This window comes from Coloeus monedula, assembly GCF_965178545.1.
Source record: "Coloeus monedula genome assembly, chromosome: 1".
Taxonomy (NCBI): Eukaryota; Metazoa; Chordata; class Aves; order Passeriformes; family Corvidae; genus Coloeus; species Coloeus monedula.
This window is the reverse complement of record NC_138781.1, coordinates 18,655,487-18,673,447: the sequence shown is the minus strand read 5'-3', so window position 1 is coordinate 18,673,447 and position 17,961 is coordinate 18,655,487. Positions and strand designations below refer to the sequence as shown.

Genomic DNA, 17,961 nt, shown 5'->3' with positions numbered 1-17,961 from the left:
ATCTTAAAGTGTATTAAAGTCATTGCCCCTTGGCTCCAAAATGATGAATAAAAAAATTATTTAGGATTATTTGAATTTCCCAGTAGAGTGATGAAAGCTAAAGAAACTCAGGCAGTGGTTAGCCATTTCATAGCTTCCTTCTTGAAGCTTGTCTGGGGTTCAGTAAAATTGTTACTCAAGTTTTTCTAAACACATACACTGATGATGTAGTAACTTTGGTAGCTTAGCGCTGGTGAAAGTCTTTTGTATCAACAGATTTGAGGGATAACATGGCAGCCTTGGTGTAGACGCTTCTGTCTGTTCTTGATCCCTGCTTGCTTTTCTGTTAGTGTGGGTAGCACTTTGGGGACTGTTACATTTAAGATGTTATTGAAAAGACTGTGCAGTGCATTTGAATACTTCCTCTCCATATTATTTTTTTCTTTCAAATGTGTTTTGCAGGTCTAAAAAGAGATAAATAAACAATCTCCCCCCCAGAAAAACACAAAAGAAACCAAAACCAACATCCCTAATCTAAAGTGCCTTTAACCTGTATTAGATTTAAAAAATTTAAAACCTACCTTATGGTGTACGTCATCGTAATTATGTACACTTTATTATGAAGGGAAAAACTCCGTATTTCTATCCACGTGTCAGAGTGGAAAAAAAACTCCCAAGTTCACTTGAGTGTGTAAAAACCCCAAACCTAAAAACCCCCTTCATCTTTTTAAAGTGTTCTGTTGTGCCTGTCTTTGAGTTTTAAGAAGTGTACAAGAATTAAAAGAACATTATACATTGTATTCTAGCAAGTATAGTTTTACAGGATATTTTGGTGATGATAGCATTTTTTACTTGATTTGTGAACTTTTTTAGTTAAACTGTATTTCCTTCCTGGCAAAATTGGTTTATAAGTTTAGTTACATGGATTTGGGCTGGTTAGAGACAAGGTGATCTCTAAGTCAATCACCTGGTATTTACAGTTCATAAAGGCAGCGATAAATGTGTTTTGCTTTCAGCTTTACATCTAGGATGTCAGTTAACAGATTCTACTTTATTAAAGAATTTTAGAACCCATTCTCTTACTCTCTCAGGCTGATTCCATGAAACAAGTTTCTGATATTTCTTCTGTTGGGACAGAAATAGAAAGGTGATACTTTGTCATACCTGAATAGAGCATGCGCGTATTGCATCTCATCCTGGTGCTTGGTGAGAGCAGTTGTGCAATAACTGTTGAACAAATTATGTTCTTGAAAGTCTGGACAATCATTTTAATAGAGAAAGATCAGCATGGGTGGATTTTAAGATTCAAAACAGTTACCGAGTTTTCATATGGATATTCAGACTTACACATCTTTTCAAGCTGCTCAGTGGGTTTTTTATACCTCTTGTGTCAACTCATATGTATGCACGTTTTTTACTAGCTCTCTGTAGACAAACTCAGTCTGAACAAATAGCCGTACATTGTGCTGTTCTGCAGAATTTTGTGTTAGTTCACAAAAATTCGACAAATACATAAAGAAATAAAATACTTGAGTGCCAGTAGCTTGTAAGTAACTTTCTCTCACAGCTGCAGTTTCTTTGCATCTTCTGACGCTAAGTAAACCATATTATATTGCTAATGAAAAAATGACTTGTTTATGATTAGACTGGAAAAAATACGGAACTCCTGTATTCTAAGTTTAATTGTTGGTTTTGTCAGACTGGCTGTTTTTGTAAAGTATTTGTCTAAACTATTCAAACAAATACTGATTCTGTATTCCTCCAAAAATTGATTTCTACCAGTATGAAAGACTTCTGTTATACTATAAAGGCTCTGGGATAAGAAGTTGTTTTCTCTCTGTTTGCACAATTTTGTTCACACTGCCAATGCTTCATGTTTAAAAAATAAAAAAAAAGGGACTAAATTCTCAGCTCTTTTAGGAAACACATTTGATTTGTATAGCTTTTGATATTTTATTCAGTTTACCATGGAAAATACTTATTCTCTAAAATGTATGTCCCTTTTTTGGAAATGAAATCTAAATCAGATTTCACATTGTTATGCATGGAGATGTCAGTAGGGGAGCTAAAGCTAAAACCTTGCATTAATTTACATTAGTATCCCAACAAAAAATACTGTGCCGGTGCAGAGATGCAGGAAGATAGAAATTGTTGCTGAAAAATGAATGAAGATCTCTGAAACAGAAGCCATGTCTCTGTTTTTAATCCAGTTTCTTTTGTTGATTAAGTGATTATTGTAAAGATGGATTATACTAACAACAGTGCATTCATAAATGCTGGTTATAATTGAAGAATTTCAGCTTGTGCTTTGTTCTTCTTTGTTTTTTGCGTTCAGTTTTTCACTTTGAAAACAAATAGAAATACTTGATTTGCCTTTATATAATTATATTATAAAACATTTAAAACATTAATGTGTTTTTCAAATATCACAGGACATTATTGCCATCTCTCTTAAATTTTGATAACACTTGATGCAATATAGAATGGGTTGTGTTAAAGGTGAAGCTGAACTCAGTTTTTATTGTCTTTTACAACTTCTAGAAATATAAAGAGAAAGATAAACACAAGCAAAAATATAAGAAGCAGTCAGAGTCCTCACCATCTTTGGTTCCATCTCTTACTGTAACTACAGAAAAAGTAAGTCAATGTGTTTTTTCTCCTCTTCCGCTTCAGTTACTTACGTTGAAATTTCATGATGTAATCATTCCACTATATATACAGGAGCTTTATAATGGCATAAATTTTATAATTATCAAGTACTCTTGGTACTTTTTCCTATAGTGTAAAATCCTAAAATACTTTGATGTTTAACATATGGAGAAAGGCTTAGAGTTTTGTATTTAAATTGTGAGTCAGGTGCCAGTGATACTCAAGTGAATTTTATTTAATTGAGGTATATTCAATAATTGGAGAAGTTTGAGAAAGTCTATCCTTAAAAATTCACCTGTGTATGCTGAGCTGACACTGAACCTGTAAGTTAAAACCGGTAGTTATGAAATTACAGCTTATGCTTCATATAATATGTCTTATTAGCAGATTCTTCTGTTGGGTTCTGTGATTTTTCCTTCCTGTTGATGTGCTAGAAAATAACTAATTCCAGGGGCAACATGCAGGGTTAAATAATGACAGTTCTCATTGTACTCAGCAAGAATGACTTTTGCTATCCACCAATAAAATTACACCAATGTTGGCATTACAGAATAATGGGCAATACTATTGAGAAATGGGTTTTACGATTTCAAAGTTGGAAAAGGTATGTCTCATTCATGTGGAGATGTTCGGCATCAGAGTTGGAGAGTCAAGGTTTGAATTCATTTGTGCTCAGTACATAGGCCACCGTGTTTTAGCAGAGGTGTTGAGGCTTGTGTTAACTGTGTGTGGTTTGGTTGCTGAGGTGTTATATTCAACAAATGTGTGTTTGCATATGGTACACCAAGACCTTGTCAGGACGGGGTGAAGCGATTGAAATACCGACTTTCTCTGGTCTCTGGAAGTATTCTCTCAACTAGTGGTATCAATTTCTAGAATAATCTCAAAGAAAGTTAGATTTTAGTATACTTTGCATATTTCTTTATTTTTAGTAGTAAGATTAGTAACTTGAGAATGCATACCTGCTAACATCCCGTTATTTGGAACTCACACTTCTGTTAAGAGTCTCATTTCTGGTTCTACTGTATTCTATTTGATGCGGTTGTGTCAAGTGAGACGTAGTAGTCAGTGGTTTTCTGAAACTCTCAAGAACTATTAAAAAAAATAGAAGAAAAGGTAGAGTCAATTTACCACTTTGCTGTTTTGATTTAAGAGCAATTAGAGATTGCAATCAGTGAGTGTGACAGTTTCTATTGAAATTAGGTTGTAGAACACTTTGAGTAGTATTGACTGGTCCACATGATTTATTTAATTTTATTCATTTGCCCTCAACCTACTCCTCTTGAGTTGGAGACAACTTCTAAAATTCATTGCCTGTAAGAGAGGCTTCTTGTGTGGGAACATCTTTAAACTTTACAACCTTTGTTTAGGTTTTACACTATGTATGATCTTATCTTTCTTAAATTACATCCATCTTGTACTTTGATTATCTAATCATCATAAGTTTTTGCAAAAAGGGGTATTACTGTATATTTTTGTAAAAGTTAAAGAAAATATATGGAGATATTAATTATCTTTTGCGTCCTGCCTATTAGAACATGCTTTTAATGCCAAAGACACAGCTGGATTCTGTTTTTGTGCTAAGCTTATTTCTAATTGCTTTGTTCTCCCTATCCTTTTCCTAATTACAAAGTTTACTCCTATGGATAGTCACAGGGATGAGCTAGAGCAAACACTAAAGTGAACAGAAAATCTCTAATTCTAGAATTTAAATTATAACTGAATTAGACTGAAACAGAATATTAATTATTGAATTTGAATATCATCATGCCCTTTTAGTTTTTTATTTAATCTTTTGCATGTGGATTTTCTTTACCTAACCTGTTTGCTTCATTTATTGCCTTTTTTTAATAGTGCTTCAAATCATCAGAAAAATTTGTGTTCAGTTTTTTAAATGAGATTACTAAATGTGATTATAATTTTTTAGAACAGCATCGACTGGATATATGGAAGTGATTTTTCTTTTTGTGGCTAGTTCCTTCCATTAATTTTCCTTAAGTCCTTTTAACCCCATTTACATGCATTTGCTTTTCTAGGTTATCAACTCATAATGTGTTCCTCAAAACTTTGAAATTTTAGTAATGAAACAAGCTTTATTTTTTTCTAAGATGAGTATTTGGTTCAGAATACTGTATTAATGTATTACTTTTATGTGTCCTTTTACATAGAGTTGCTAGAATTGATTTGGACCTGATGTCTGTTTCACAGCAGTCTTTCGTACTGAGCACATGACTTTATCATGATATATAATCACTTCTGCCACCATGATGTTCTTGTGGGGGGAACAGAAATTTGAAATGAAATTTGGTTTTCCTTTTTAAAGATGTTAAATCCTTTGTGAATCTGGTGGTAATGACCATTTATGCAGGTGATGTCTTAAAGCATGTTTTTTTCTGGATGAATTGTTTCTTAAGATAGAATCGTGAAAGGCTGCATGATAAACTATGGATTTATCTTCTGTTAGTGTACTTGAATTGCCTGTTTGTTCAGCAGAATTTAATTCCAAGAAATTTTACTGATGTTTTGGTCCCTGCTATTTTGAGAGGCACTTTTGCGCATCCATGTAATGTCTCAGCAAATGCTGTTCAGTCTGAATCAGTTAAGTTTGAAAAAGCTGGAAATAAGAGATGCCTGACTACTCTTTGATTAATGTAGTAGCACTACATTTTTTCACTTTTGGGACATAGATAGAAAATGTTTTGAGAAGAACTACAGTAACTTAGGAATTTGAATTCTCTTGCTGCCTCTTCTTCTGCCCGCTTTCTTAGTTGGAAAGGGCCATCAGCCCCGTATTTACTCCTCATAAAAAAGTTCTGTCTCAGGTTTTGAGTTTTGGCTCCCACAAGCAGTGCAGGGAGCTGAGGAGTGAGGGTTATGAGCAGTTCATCACTGGTTGTTCCTGCAGCTGCTTAAGGAGAAAAGTCCTTCCCCCGCTCCAGCATTCCTCCCATGGGAGACAATCCTCCATGAACTTTTCCAGCGTGAGTCCATCCCATGCTCCACAAACTGCTGCAACGTGGATCACTTTTCCACAGGGTGCAGTCCTTCAGGCACAGCCCGCCTCCAGTGTGGATCCCCCACAGGGTTACAAGTCCTACCAGGAAACCTGCTCCAGCATGGGCTCCTCTCTCCACAGGTCTCCAGGTCCTGCCAGGAGCCTGCTCCATCATAGACCTCCATGGGGTCACAGCCTCCTCTTAGGCATCCACCTGCTCTGGCGTGGGTTTCCTCCATGGGCTGCACGTGGATCTCTGCATCCCCATGGATCTCCATGGGCTGCAGGGGCACAGCTGCTTCACCATGGTCTTCACCATGGGCTGCAGGAGAATCTCAGCTCTGGTGCCTGGAGCACCTCCTCCCTATCTTTCTTCACTGACCTTGTTGTCTGCAGAGTTGATTCTCTCACATGTTTTCACTCTGCTCTTCTCTGGCTGCAATTACATCTGCCCAATAACCCTTTTTTGTTTTTCCTTCTTCAGTATGTTGTCACGGAGGTGTACCACCATTACTGATGGGCTCAGCCCTGGCCAGCATTGGGTCAGTCCTGGAGCTGGCTGGAATTGGCTCTGCCGGACATGGAGGAAGCCTCTGGCAGCTTCTCAAAGAAACCCCCCCCTTTCTAGCCCCTCCACTACCAAAACCTGGCCGTGCAAACCCAGTGTTTGTTTTGGGGGTTTTTTGGGTTGGTTGGTTTTTGCTGGGACTCTGCTATTACCATCTGGCATTTTTGGGGAGAATTACTTGCCATGGTCCTTCCCTTCTCTGTGCAAGGCCACTTCCTTATACATCTACATAGGGCTAAAGGCCACTCAAACCTTGGAATGTACTACGTATGTTAAGAGTGATTATTGCACATTTACCATAAATCCTCAGAAGGTTTAAGAGTAGCTGCAGATGGATGGTGTAACTCTTCAGGGTGCACAGAGTGACAGATGGAGACCATAAAAATGACAGTAGCTCTCTGTGCTTAGGGTATATTTCATCATGTTGGTGTTCATGATTTTCTGACTAAGAATGTAGATTTCAGTACACCTTATAGCACTTTCTGAAACGCAAATACCTGTTTGAGCAAAATTTTCCAAAGCAGAACTGTGTTGTGCATGCATATTCTTCAAAATCTGCCAGGAGTGGGATTCAGGCTTGCAGTCAAGCCACATCACAGCACAGTGTTTGCAAATTAATGCCTACTTGTCATTGCCTGGCCCTGGTATGCAAGTAGATTGAAATACTTGCTTTCCTCAAAGCTTGTATATTTAGTTGTCTTCTGTCATTTGCAACTGAAAAGTAAGGTTTATGTAAATGCCTTAGCTATTTTAGTAAAAGATGGAAAACTTTGTATAGCTGGTATACAAAGCTTTATGTAAAGATGAAGAAAACATTCTGTTGTAGGCCTAAATTCAGCAAGCATCCCACTTGGGGCAGGGAAAACTTGTGTATATGCTCAATTTTAAGAGGCATTTGTTTGTGTGGTCTTTAATGGAGATAACTAGATACTATTTTAAATTCTCGTCTGTAAAGAGCTGAAAAACAGACAAGCTCGTTACAAATAGATGAATAGCTTCTAGGTTTGATCCGTATTTTTTTAAGGAGCTTTAAACAGCTGTTTTACTAAATAAATAGAGTATAAATATCAGTAGAATGTTTTTTTCTTTTTCCTGATTTTGTTTTCATTTTCTTTCTTATGTTATTAAAATTCTGTTATCACAACTCCACATTTTTTTCAGGCATGAGAACAATAATATTCCCTTGTATGGTTTCCTAATGTTCTGCATGCAGTTTCCCTGCCCACTTAATTACTTTCTGTGAAACCTCTTTTGACTATTGTTCACCAATAGGGACAATTCTGGCAAAATTTAACTGACGAATAATGGACCTAAAGATGAAATTTTTGAAAGCCATGTGGAGAGCGTAGGAGAAGGGCCAGAATTCTTGGGGGTGGGTAGGGATTGAGGAAGAAATTTGCATTGGGAGCTCAAGAGTGTTTTTCTACCTGTCAGAGAGAGGGTTTGAATTAAGTGTGTCTTGGTCAGCTCTCTCATGTATCTTCTTTACTTGGTGGTTCTTAAGGAATTTGATGAATGTGGGATGGTTCACGTGCCAGGGAGTTGATTTTGGTTTGGTTTTGAGACTACAAAGTCTTAAAAATCCAAGTTCTTAGGTTTTGAAGTCTTCAGCAGTTCCACTGCTGATGGAACAGCACTTCCAGTTTAACAAAAAAGGCATAAAAATTGTATGTTCCATTAAAAGCTTAGTTTCTAATTTTTAATTTTAAGCATAAAGTAACAATATCATATTTAAATAGACTATAAAGGCTGTAGCCATTAGATTTTTCCATTTAGCTCAGTGAAGTAAAAATTTCAACCAAAGCCACTATGCATTTTTTTTCCACAAAATGATGTTTTTTTCAGTTGTTTGCTGAGAATCTTCACAGCTCAGCTTCTGTAATTCCTGCTGTTTCTAGTTAACATTAGTATTTGAACACTTCTGTGTTTGTTTGAAAGAATGTGATCTTTTAAACAGTTGTTACAGTTTTTTGTGTGACTTGTTTGTTTAATTTCTTCTCTCTTTCAAAATGCCAGACATACACAAGCACTAGCAACAACTCCATGTCAGGCTCCTTGAAGCGGTTGGAAGATACCTCAGCTCGATTTACAAATGCAAATTTCCAGGAAGTTCCTACACATGTTTCAAGTGGAAAAGATTCTTCAGAGGCTAGAGGGTCAGAGAGCAAAGGGAAGAAATCTGCAGGTCACAGCTCAGGTCAGAGGGGAAGAAAGCCTGGTGCTGGAAGAAATCCAGGAACGACTGTGACTGCAGCTAGCCCTTTTCAGCAAGGTACTGATTGCTATGCTGTAACATAACTTCTGCTTTGACATTAATTAGAAATTTTATGTATGCAGAACTTGAAAAGTAGTTAATCTGTTATCCTCAATACTGAGAATGTTGCTTCACTTTAGGGAAAAACCTAACTTTTTTCAGGGTAAAAATGTTTGTTGCTATAACATACAAAGGAAGGTTGCGCATTTTTAAAGGGCAAAACTGATGCTTGTTTCAGACTGTTGAAGTATTCTCTTCAGCTGCTAACAGAAGTGTCTTTATGTGCCAGAAAGTTATTTTGGAGTAAACTTTAATATGAATTTGAGTCTAGAGGTCTTAGCTCTTTAAGGGAGTAATACTATGTTTTTTAGTCAGTGCACTAAAGGATAGGATGCCATGGCCCCTCAACAATTTTTCAAGATGCAGATATTTAAAGTATACCATTTCCTTCAGAGTAAAAGACCTTTTTACTTAGTTCTTTTGTCACCAAAATATATAAGGAGAAGGTGACTATGCAAGGTTTATTTATCTTAGGTAATACAAAATGTTTTACTTTTTGAACTTGCTAAAACCCGCTACGTGGACTTTGGGCACTCCTAAAAGGCAAATTTTACTATGGCATCTTTGTCAGAATTGAAAAAAAAAGATTAAAAATACTAAAGGTTTTAAAAAAATTCCTTAATTAATAAAACATGTTATTTTGAAACACAACAAACTAGGCCTTCTATAAAGTAATTTTCAGTAATTTTCACTGTGGTGTCTAGTAGCTGACTGTCCTTTATACTTTGTGATGTTGATTTTCCTTTGAGTTTATTTATGCAATGAACGCTTGTAAATTTATCTAGAACTCTTCCAGTATTTCAGGTCCTTTTACTTGAAAAAAGAGGAAGTTTGTTTTTTTTTTTGTTTTTTTTTTTTTTTTTTTTTTTTTTGTTTTTTTTTTTTTTTTTTTTTTAAATTCTCAAAACTTTGAAAATTGCCTCCTGGAATTCTTCATTTAAGGAAAAATCTTATTGCAGATGGCAAAATAGATCTTTTCTATGTGCATGTATTTTCTTTTAGGCTGCATTAAGTGAAGTTGATATAACTTATTTAAACTACAAAACAATGATATTTTAATGGTTTTTTAAAAATAGCTGTATTTATGTAAATTGTATTTTAAATGGAATTCTTAACATTGTTTAGTGGAGTACTAATGATAAAACACTATTTTTTAAAGGACATGGGTTTTTTATACCTAATGTCATATTTAGGAGTATTTTCTTGATGTTGTCATCAGTCTGAATTCTGTGAAATAGTACCCACATACACCCACCTGTATAAACTTAGTGAATTTCAGTGCAAGTAAATGTTTGTATTTCCCGAGAGTGCTTCATTTTCTGCCTTGAATGCACGAATACTGTGATGAAATGACTGCATTCCAAATACTGAAGAAGGAATGTAATTCTGTTACATGGAAGATCTTTATGGTTCTGTGACAGTGCTAAAGAAGTCTTAAAATGCCAATTTTATACACCGTTTTTCACTTTCTCTCTCGTACTTTTGAAAAAGCATGTCTTCTCTGGAACTCCCCTTCAGCCAGGGGAAAATTAAGCCCAATTGTTGTTCCCTTGACCTTTGTCAGACCCCTGATTTTAGGTAGAATGGTAAGGAAGATTGTAGGCATAGTGTAGATGTGATCATAGCATATTTCTATCAGCCTTCTTTTAATATATGTGTATGTTCAAAAAAAGCTGCTCCAACTTGCACCAAGTGTTTGTTATGGCTTCAAAACAGGATGGATGTCGAAGTTGCCTAAGCAGCAAAGTCGTTACTCTTCTATTACTCATTTTCACCTTGTGCCCCAGATTCAAATCTGAATCTCAGACAGGAATCTGAGAATCATATTCAGCAAAGTGAAGATCAGCCGGAGAACCAATGAGTTATTTAAAAAATAAATTCTTTAGTTCTTGGTAAGGCTTTTCTTAAAGTCCTTCCACATTAAAGTTTTTTATTCTAAGATATTAATACTTCCCATCAGTTTTCATCAACTATACAGAAAAACATAATTATACTTCTTTCTTTATTGTAGGAAGCTTTTTGGGCACTCCTGGGAGCATAAAGTCATCTTCTGGAAGTTCAGTTCAGTCTCCCCAAGAGTTTTTGAGTTTCACAGACACAGATCTGCGAAGTGACAGTTTCACGCATTCTCAACAGGCTTCCTCAACCAAAGATGTACATAAAGGAGAGGCTGGGAGCCAAGAGGGGGGAGTCAATTGTTTCACTTCCTTAATTGGTCTCCCTTCATCATCAGCAGCTGTTTCCCAATCTAAAAACTTTGACAGCTCACCTGGAGACATAAGTAATTCAAGCCTTAGTTCTACAGCATACAAACGAGCTCAGACTTCTGGAATAGAAGAAGAAACTGTAACAGAGAAGAAACGGAAAGGAAATAAGCAAAGTAAACATGGGCCTGGTAGACCTAAAGGAAATAAGAGTCAAGAAAGTATTTCCCATCTTTCAGTTTCTTCTGCTTCCCCAACTTCATCTGTGGCATCTGCTGCAGGGAGTGTGACAAGCTCTGGTCTTCAAAAATCTCCAACTTTGCTCAGGAATGGAAGTTTACAAAGTCTTAGTGTTGGTTCATCTCCAGTGGGTTCAGGTAGGCATTTACTTGATTTGTTTTCTTACCTCAAAAATATGTTTTTATTATTTTACCTGTAATTCTGAGTATGCTTTTCAAGAACATAGTATCATTTAAAATATCATGAAAATTACACTGGGGGAAAAAGGACTGTTGGAAAAGTAAGTTTTGTTCCATGTATAGGTGCCACTGTGGTGTAGGTGGCTGTAGTAGATTGGCTCTAGGCTATATAAATGAAGGTTTTGAAGTTGTAGGGGGAAAAGTTGCATAAAAATAGGTTCTTTGAAAATTACGTGTGACAGGTTTAACAAAAAAAAAAAAAAATTGATAGTTATATGGACTTCATTGTCTGTGTGTGCTGTTACACAGAGAAAACAAAATTGGTACTCAGGTATGTCAGCTTCGCTGAATGTGTCTCTCAATTACACTTTCCCAATTTAGCTTAACTAAAAATCAAAATGTCTATATGGAGAATGACCAGTTTAAACATGTAAAATTATGTTCTGAATCTGGACTCCTGTGTAGCTGGATGACATTTTCATATTCTTGTGTGCTGTTTAGCAATTGAAATTGGCTGGTTTGTTCTTCCTCTGTTCTAAATGTTATGCACATCTGGGGCTGTGAGAGGCTTTCTGTTTACTAGAAACCTGTGTGTGGAATGGCCTGGCAGAATACTCTTATCTGCCAAAGTCTTTGTTGCCCTGAAGTTTCTTTCAAAGCTTTTGTGATAAAAAAAATAATGAATTACCTCACTTCTGAAACTTTGAAGTGTTGTCCTTTCTGTTGTTATAGTGGGTTTTTTTGTGGTTTTTTTTTTTTTTTCCTCTTAATTTTTCTATTTTGGGGGAAAAGAGAAATGGAGCTTGAATACTTGCTTGTGGGGAAGGTTTTATGTTTTTTGTATTGTATACTTTCACTCTATAAGCAAGAGATACTTTAAAAAATACCTAGTTCAAGGAAAAAAACCCCTGTATTTCTTTCAGAACAAGGCTGGTTCTTAAAAACTTGATGTCAAAGTGACATTGTTTTAAAGCAGTTAGATAACAGGCAAATGACCATTTTTACTATGGGTAATAATGGCAAAAGCAGTAGCAACTCTGTTAAAAAACTTTTCCTGTATTAAAATCAATGAAGAGAAATGGTATATGACAAAACTTCATGGTTCACTATTTATCTTGTTTAAAATGCAGTTTTAAGAACATGTTCACCTCTTACCTGTTATGAACAGAGACCATCTAACAGATTTACATCAGTGGTCTGATTATTATAGTATGAACTTTCTTATTCCTTTATAATCCCTTTGAAGTGGATTATGTATTGTAGTTGGGGTAAGAGATAGAAGTACAAGGTCTTGGTTCGAAGTGAATGACCTACGTTTCCTCCCTCTTATATTTGCCTTAGAATATTCTGCTCTTGTCAGCTCCTTGAACAGGCCTTTCCCTGTACAGGTCCATTCTTGCTTTCTTTGTCCTCTATTACATCTCACTCTTCCATCTAGAGAATGCCAGTGATAATGTTAAACTCTTTGTAAATAAATACATGGATGGAACTACCATGTAGGTTTTGATTACTTTTGTCATGATATTCAGCCTGTAATTTCACATCTATTAAGTATACCTAGATTCTTGGGAGGCAGCATTAGACCTGTCCTCTAAAACAGTGATATTTTCTGAGGATGCCAAAGAACATGAATATAAATAAACAAGGAAACAAAATTTATAAACGGAATCACCCCAGCAAAACCAAGAAAACCCAAAGATTCAAAACCAAATGTGATGTCTTCGTCTTTGAGCATGTGCTCTAAATTTATCCAGAAACTTCTGCTTGAATCAGAGCATATTGGTGTAATGTACTCTTCTCCCTCATCTGCCCTGTTTCTTATGGTTTTAGTGCTGCTTTTCCCACTTCATCGTAAGTATTCTTTGGGTTTAGCAACCCAATAATCCAAATTTACAGCTGTGTTGGAGTGAGGAAGGACATACGAGTATTATCACTGTTACCAGAAACTTGTATTCTCTCTGGTGTAATATGTTAATGTTTCTCTTTGCAATGTGCCCACATTGTCCAGTAACAAGATCCAACAAATTAATCTAAATTATTTGACCTGAGCCCCCCGATAAGATTTTGTGCATGTAATTGTAGTGAGTGAAAACACAGGGTACTCAAGCCAAAAAGTTTTTATTGACTCTTGGAATTGCCTTGATGCTTCAAAGAAGCAGAATCGGGAATGAGCCAGACCGTACTAAACAAAGCTTTTGAAGCACTTTTGCAAGAATCTCATCTTTTTTTTTTTTTTTACTAGCCTTCCTAACAGCAGCTATCTGAAGCTACCATTCTCTTTCAGTTTTCTTAAGAGCACTTGTTGAGATCCATAAAAATTATGAAAAACATGACTTCACAGATGTACGATAATTGTGTTCATAGTTAATGTTCAAATGAGATGAAATGTGAAGGGAAGCTTATTTTAAAAGGTAATGCAGATTCATCATGTGCTATTTATATACAATTAAATCTTCCCCAAAAGTTTTATTCAGAATAATTATATTCAGCTCATTTTGTAAAAATATTTGTCATTGCCAAACTTATCCTGTCCACAGGCCTTCTCTTTTCCTTCTTAATAAGAACAGAGATGCACCATGAATATAGGTATAGTCTAAGGATAAGTAATTAGAAGCTGTTACAGCACATACGCTCAGGTAGTATTTCAGTTGCCATGCAACTGATCTGATGTGTTCAAGGTTTTATCACTTAAGTGTTCAATTTTTTTGCCCTTAATTATTCTTTCTGAAATGTATTTATAACATGATAGGAAACATTGTATACATTACTTTAACATTGTATTCAAAGGAATAAGAGAAATTCTAAAAAAATTAAGTAAAATTTATATTGGTAGGGTGATACGGATTTTTTGTAGTAAACTAACATTTTGCTAGTACATCTGTCCCTCTTTAAAAGCTCTCCCCCCCAGATTCTTTAGATACCAGCTCATGTACAAACCATACTTCCCTTTTTTGTTGAGAACTCACAAGCAGTGTAAGTTTATTGTCTGAAATGGTGTCAGTCAGTTATTGCAGGAGTTTTTATATAAAGCTGATAATGGTTCACCCCAAATAGGGCTGGTCTTTGGAGTGATTTCAGTATCCAAATCTTTTAGTAGGGTGTGTGTGTGCATTTCATCTGAACTAAACAATTTTATAGAGCAGTCTAACTTTCCAGGTCACACGTGCTGTATTCTCCAGATTAAGTTCATTCTCAGCATCTTTCTAGGGAATAATATTTAAAGATTTCTAATCTAGTATTGTAAAGCATTGAGAGTTTGTGTCCCATGGCAATAGGGAAAAGAATATTTTATGTGACATACGGTACCTTCTGACTTTTCTGGAATAATGTAGCAATGTAAAATGGGAAACAATCAAGTATCAGAAGTTAACTGAAATTTCTGTTTCATGGTAGATGAAGTTCTCGTGCAGTTGTCTTCTAAGTTCAGCATGGATACTTGCTGCTGGAATTATTACAGTGCTTCAGGCACTTATTTGCCTTCCTAGTTTTCTGCTCTTGATTTCAAGCATACAACAAATTGTGTAGTATCAGCTTCAATAGCTAAGGACTTCAGAGGATTATTTGCTTCAATATTTTAATTTTTGTAAAATTGATTTTGTGCCCGATGTGTACTGTAAGCCCTAAAAAAAGCTTATGAATTTTTTTTTTCTTTAAGATGACTGGAAAAGATTAAATTACCAATTGGGCCTTGAAATGGTTAGCCCATTGTTTCAGCACCCTTGTTGTGTCCATCTTCTGGAATTCCTTTGTCCTGACTGGGGCAAAATTAGAATTTGTCTTCCTACATTTTTGTCTCTGCCTCTGTATATCATCATATATATTCTTCCCTTAGCCAGTCTTCAGTGTGCTGTGGTTGGTAACACTGGACACTTCTTGGAATAAAGGACTCATCCAAACCCAGTATTGTACTTCAATAAAGCAGTATTTCAAGTTCTGAGAAATCAATAATGTTGTTGGCACAGGTGCCTTTGAGTTGATCTTATGTCTTGTGCAGTCAAGTTTCAGCTTTATATACAAGTTGGCTAAATGCTTCAGATTAGTTCCATGTGTTTTGTTCTCCTTTTCCATCTGATTCAAGCGGTGCTGAAACCTTTGTCAATGTTACACACGTTCTGCCGTGCAAGATCATTGTACTGTTAAGCTCATTGCTGCGCTTATGACGCAAGAGAACTCTGAAGTTTCAAAGTAGAAGAATAACTTGAAATTATTCTCATTGAGATACTAAGTCCCTCAAGTACTTATGTTAAATCTTCATGAAGCTGTGTTTAAAGTTTGACTTAGTAGCTGAATCTACTGGGAGAAAGAGTTTATAAAAAATCGTTCTGAAACAGTTTGTGCTATCTGCAAAGTGCACCAAAGCAGAAGTCTTGCTGTGTTAAAAAGCCAGTTTGTATTCAGGGAAGATAGAATATAAAGAACAAATTGATACTAATAGATATTAATGGCCTTTTAGGACTAAGCAAATGGTGTAGAAAGCACACAAGGCAAAATCAATGTGCAGAGAACTTCATTCTTCATGTTTGAGGCTCAACAGAAGTGGTGTTGAGATTGGTGAATGGTGTACAAGATTAAAATGTTAAAATTGATGATTGTTGGTGTAGAAAACATGGAGACATTAATCAGATAACAGGGAAGAAATCACATGAGGTAGTAGCTTATGAAGATGGCGATTATCATGAAATGGATCAAAGTTCTTAAGTAAAATGGTTGTTATCAGCAGCTGCAGCCAGAAGTATTGACATTTCCTGATGATGAATACCTCATATTTCCATGCTTTGTCAGTATTACATTTTAGTAAGTCTTTAAAACTCATGAAGTTTTAAGAGACTGGCAAGTAGTTAATGTTACGCAATTAGGGCGTGTTTGACAGAAGAAAGAAAGATGTTAAGGCATACAAAGGTGTAATGATTAGTGGTGGATATTGAGACTTACGGAAAATAACTTATTGGACTAATTTTATTTCCTATTTTTTATTTAAAAGTGGCATAGTAGATGTCTACATTTCAATTGATACACCATGACATTTTAAATAAACGCTTGTAATGATAGGAAGTCAGCAAATCCTTGCATTAACTATAGTTGATAGGTAAGTTTCAATTTTATTTTGATCAGAGAATTATTAAACTAGTGTTTACTTTGTTTTATTATTTCCCCTTATGCTCAGTTGGTCAGAGCATGGTGCTCGTAACACCAAGGTCACGGCATCGATCCTCAGTTCACTTAAGAGTTGAACTCTGTGATCTTTGTGGGTCCCTTCCAATTCAGAATAATCTGTGAAATCTATAGGAAAATTCTGCAATTTTTGAAAAAGTCCGGTTATGAGGACAGGGTAAAATGATTCCCTTGGTCAGCAATACTGAATCAGGGGGACGGGGAAGCAGAGATTAAATGATTTACTAGGAATTGGTTTGTTAGAAGCAATGCATACCGCTTGCCCAACACTTATTGTACCCACCAAAGCAGGATGAGAAGATATGAGACTATTGATAAAGGGAAGGAATCTTGACCAAAGATCCTGTTTTTAACCTAAAGCTAACTCAAACCAGTCTTGAAGTTTGGACTTAGCCCAGGGGCATAAAGAGCATGCGCAGGGAGGAAAGGTGAAAAGTTCAGGATGAGGAAGACCCTTTACTTCATCTGAGGAAGACTCTTATTTCATCTCGGAGACCCCTGCCCATGACCAGCAGACAGCACTGTGCAAGCGCAACGCGGATGTCAGTGACTTTTGGGCTCACTGTAATACGAAGCGAGGCTGGGCGGGGCCAGGTGATGAATATGTATAGGCATATGGGGAGACTCAGTGAATATGGAACTTGTAACCCGATAAATACCAGGCTGAATGCAGCTGTGGGCGCACATGGCATCCCCCATGTGTCCCAGCACTGGAATAAACCTACCTACTCCACTACTTATTCCAGTAGTGGAGTCTTTCCCGCTCATCAATACAAACTAAGAGTTCTGTTGGTGGAGCTAGAATAGAAGATTATGCCTTAGAAAGATGGATGTGTACTTGCAGGATAAGGATGGCCTTCTGGGGAAAGAGGGGCTGTAGAGAAAAAGGATAAAGGTGATTAATCAGTTGTGTCTGAGTTTCCAGTGCTGAGATGTGTTTAAAAAGGTTTTAATGCATAAACAGCAAGCTAATGAGAAAGGCAGCTCTGTGTTCAGAGTGTGTCTGGTCTTTGAATGCTACGTGTGGTTCTGTGATTTGCTCTGTGTAAGGAAAAGAGCCACGAGAAGGATTCAACAACTAGGAAAAGCACATTATTGGAGAATAGCTAAGGAGTGAGTTTATCAGACTATGGGTATCATGGTGAGGAACTGAAAACTGGTACTACCATGATCCTTAACCTAACAAGAGTAAAATATGATCAAGTGAAAGAAGGTAACAGTTGAACAAATCTCAGTTCTGAAAATTTACTTCCTAGAAGACACAGTTTAGTTGAACATATTTATTTGATTTGCAGGTGCAGGAAGTTCTAGAGCTAAGAAATCAATATGCTTGCAGAGATGTTCGTTTGACCCTTACCTATGAACCTAATTCGATACTATATTATCTCTTTGATTTTTAAAAGAAAATTTAGCATGATGCATCAGTTTAGCATATGAAATAGTTTGTAACTGGGTAAATAATGCATTTTAAAATATAGTAGTTAGTAGTATGCTAATTTTCAGGCAGCATGGGTCTGCAAGAATTGGTTCCCAGTGTAGTATGTTCTATGTTTTATCAGAGATTGAGAAGTTAAGTAGTTTTTGCTGCTTACTCTGAGGGTTCAGGGTGGTTTCTAAAAATGTATGTTGTAAAAAATGAATTTGGATGTAATGAATAAGAA

At 36.1% G+C, this 17,961-nt stretch overlaps 1 protein-coding gene across 4 annotated transcripts in view; it reads left to right on the top strand.

Annotated features, from left to right (window-relative positions):
* The window catches only part of MLLT10 (MLLT10 histone lysine methyltransferase DOT1L cofactor), a 128,674-nt gene that overhangs the window by 56,388 nt on the left and 54,325 nt on the right, over nucleotides 1-17,961 (top strand). For all 4 annotated transcript variants that reach the window (XM_082287738.1, XM_082287737.1, XM_082287740.1 and 1 more), the window contains 3 exons: nucleotides 2,521-2,616; nucleotides 8,208-8,463; nucleotides 10,517-11,086. In XM_082287738.1, the coding sequence (XP_082143864.1) occupies nucleotides 2,521-2,616; nucleotides 8,208-8,463; nucleotides 10,517-11,086 (922 nt within the window). The remainder of the gene's footprint in view (nucleotides 1-2,520; nucleotides 2,617-8,207; nucleotides 8,464-10,516; nucleotides 11,087-17,961) is intronic.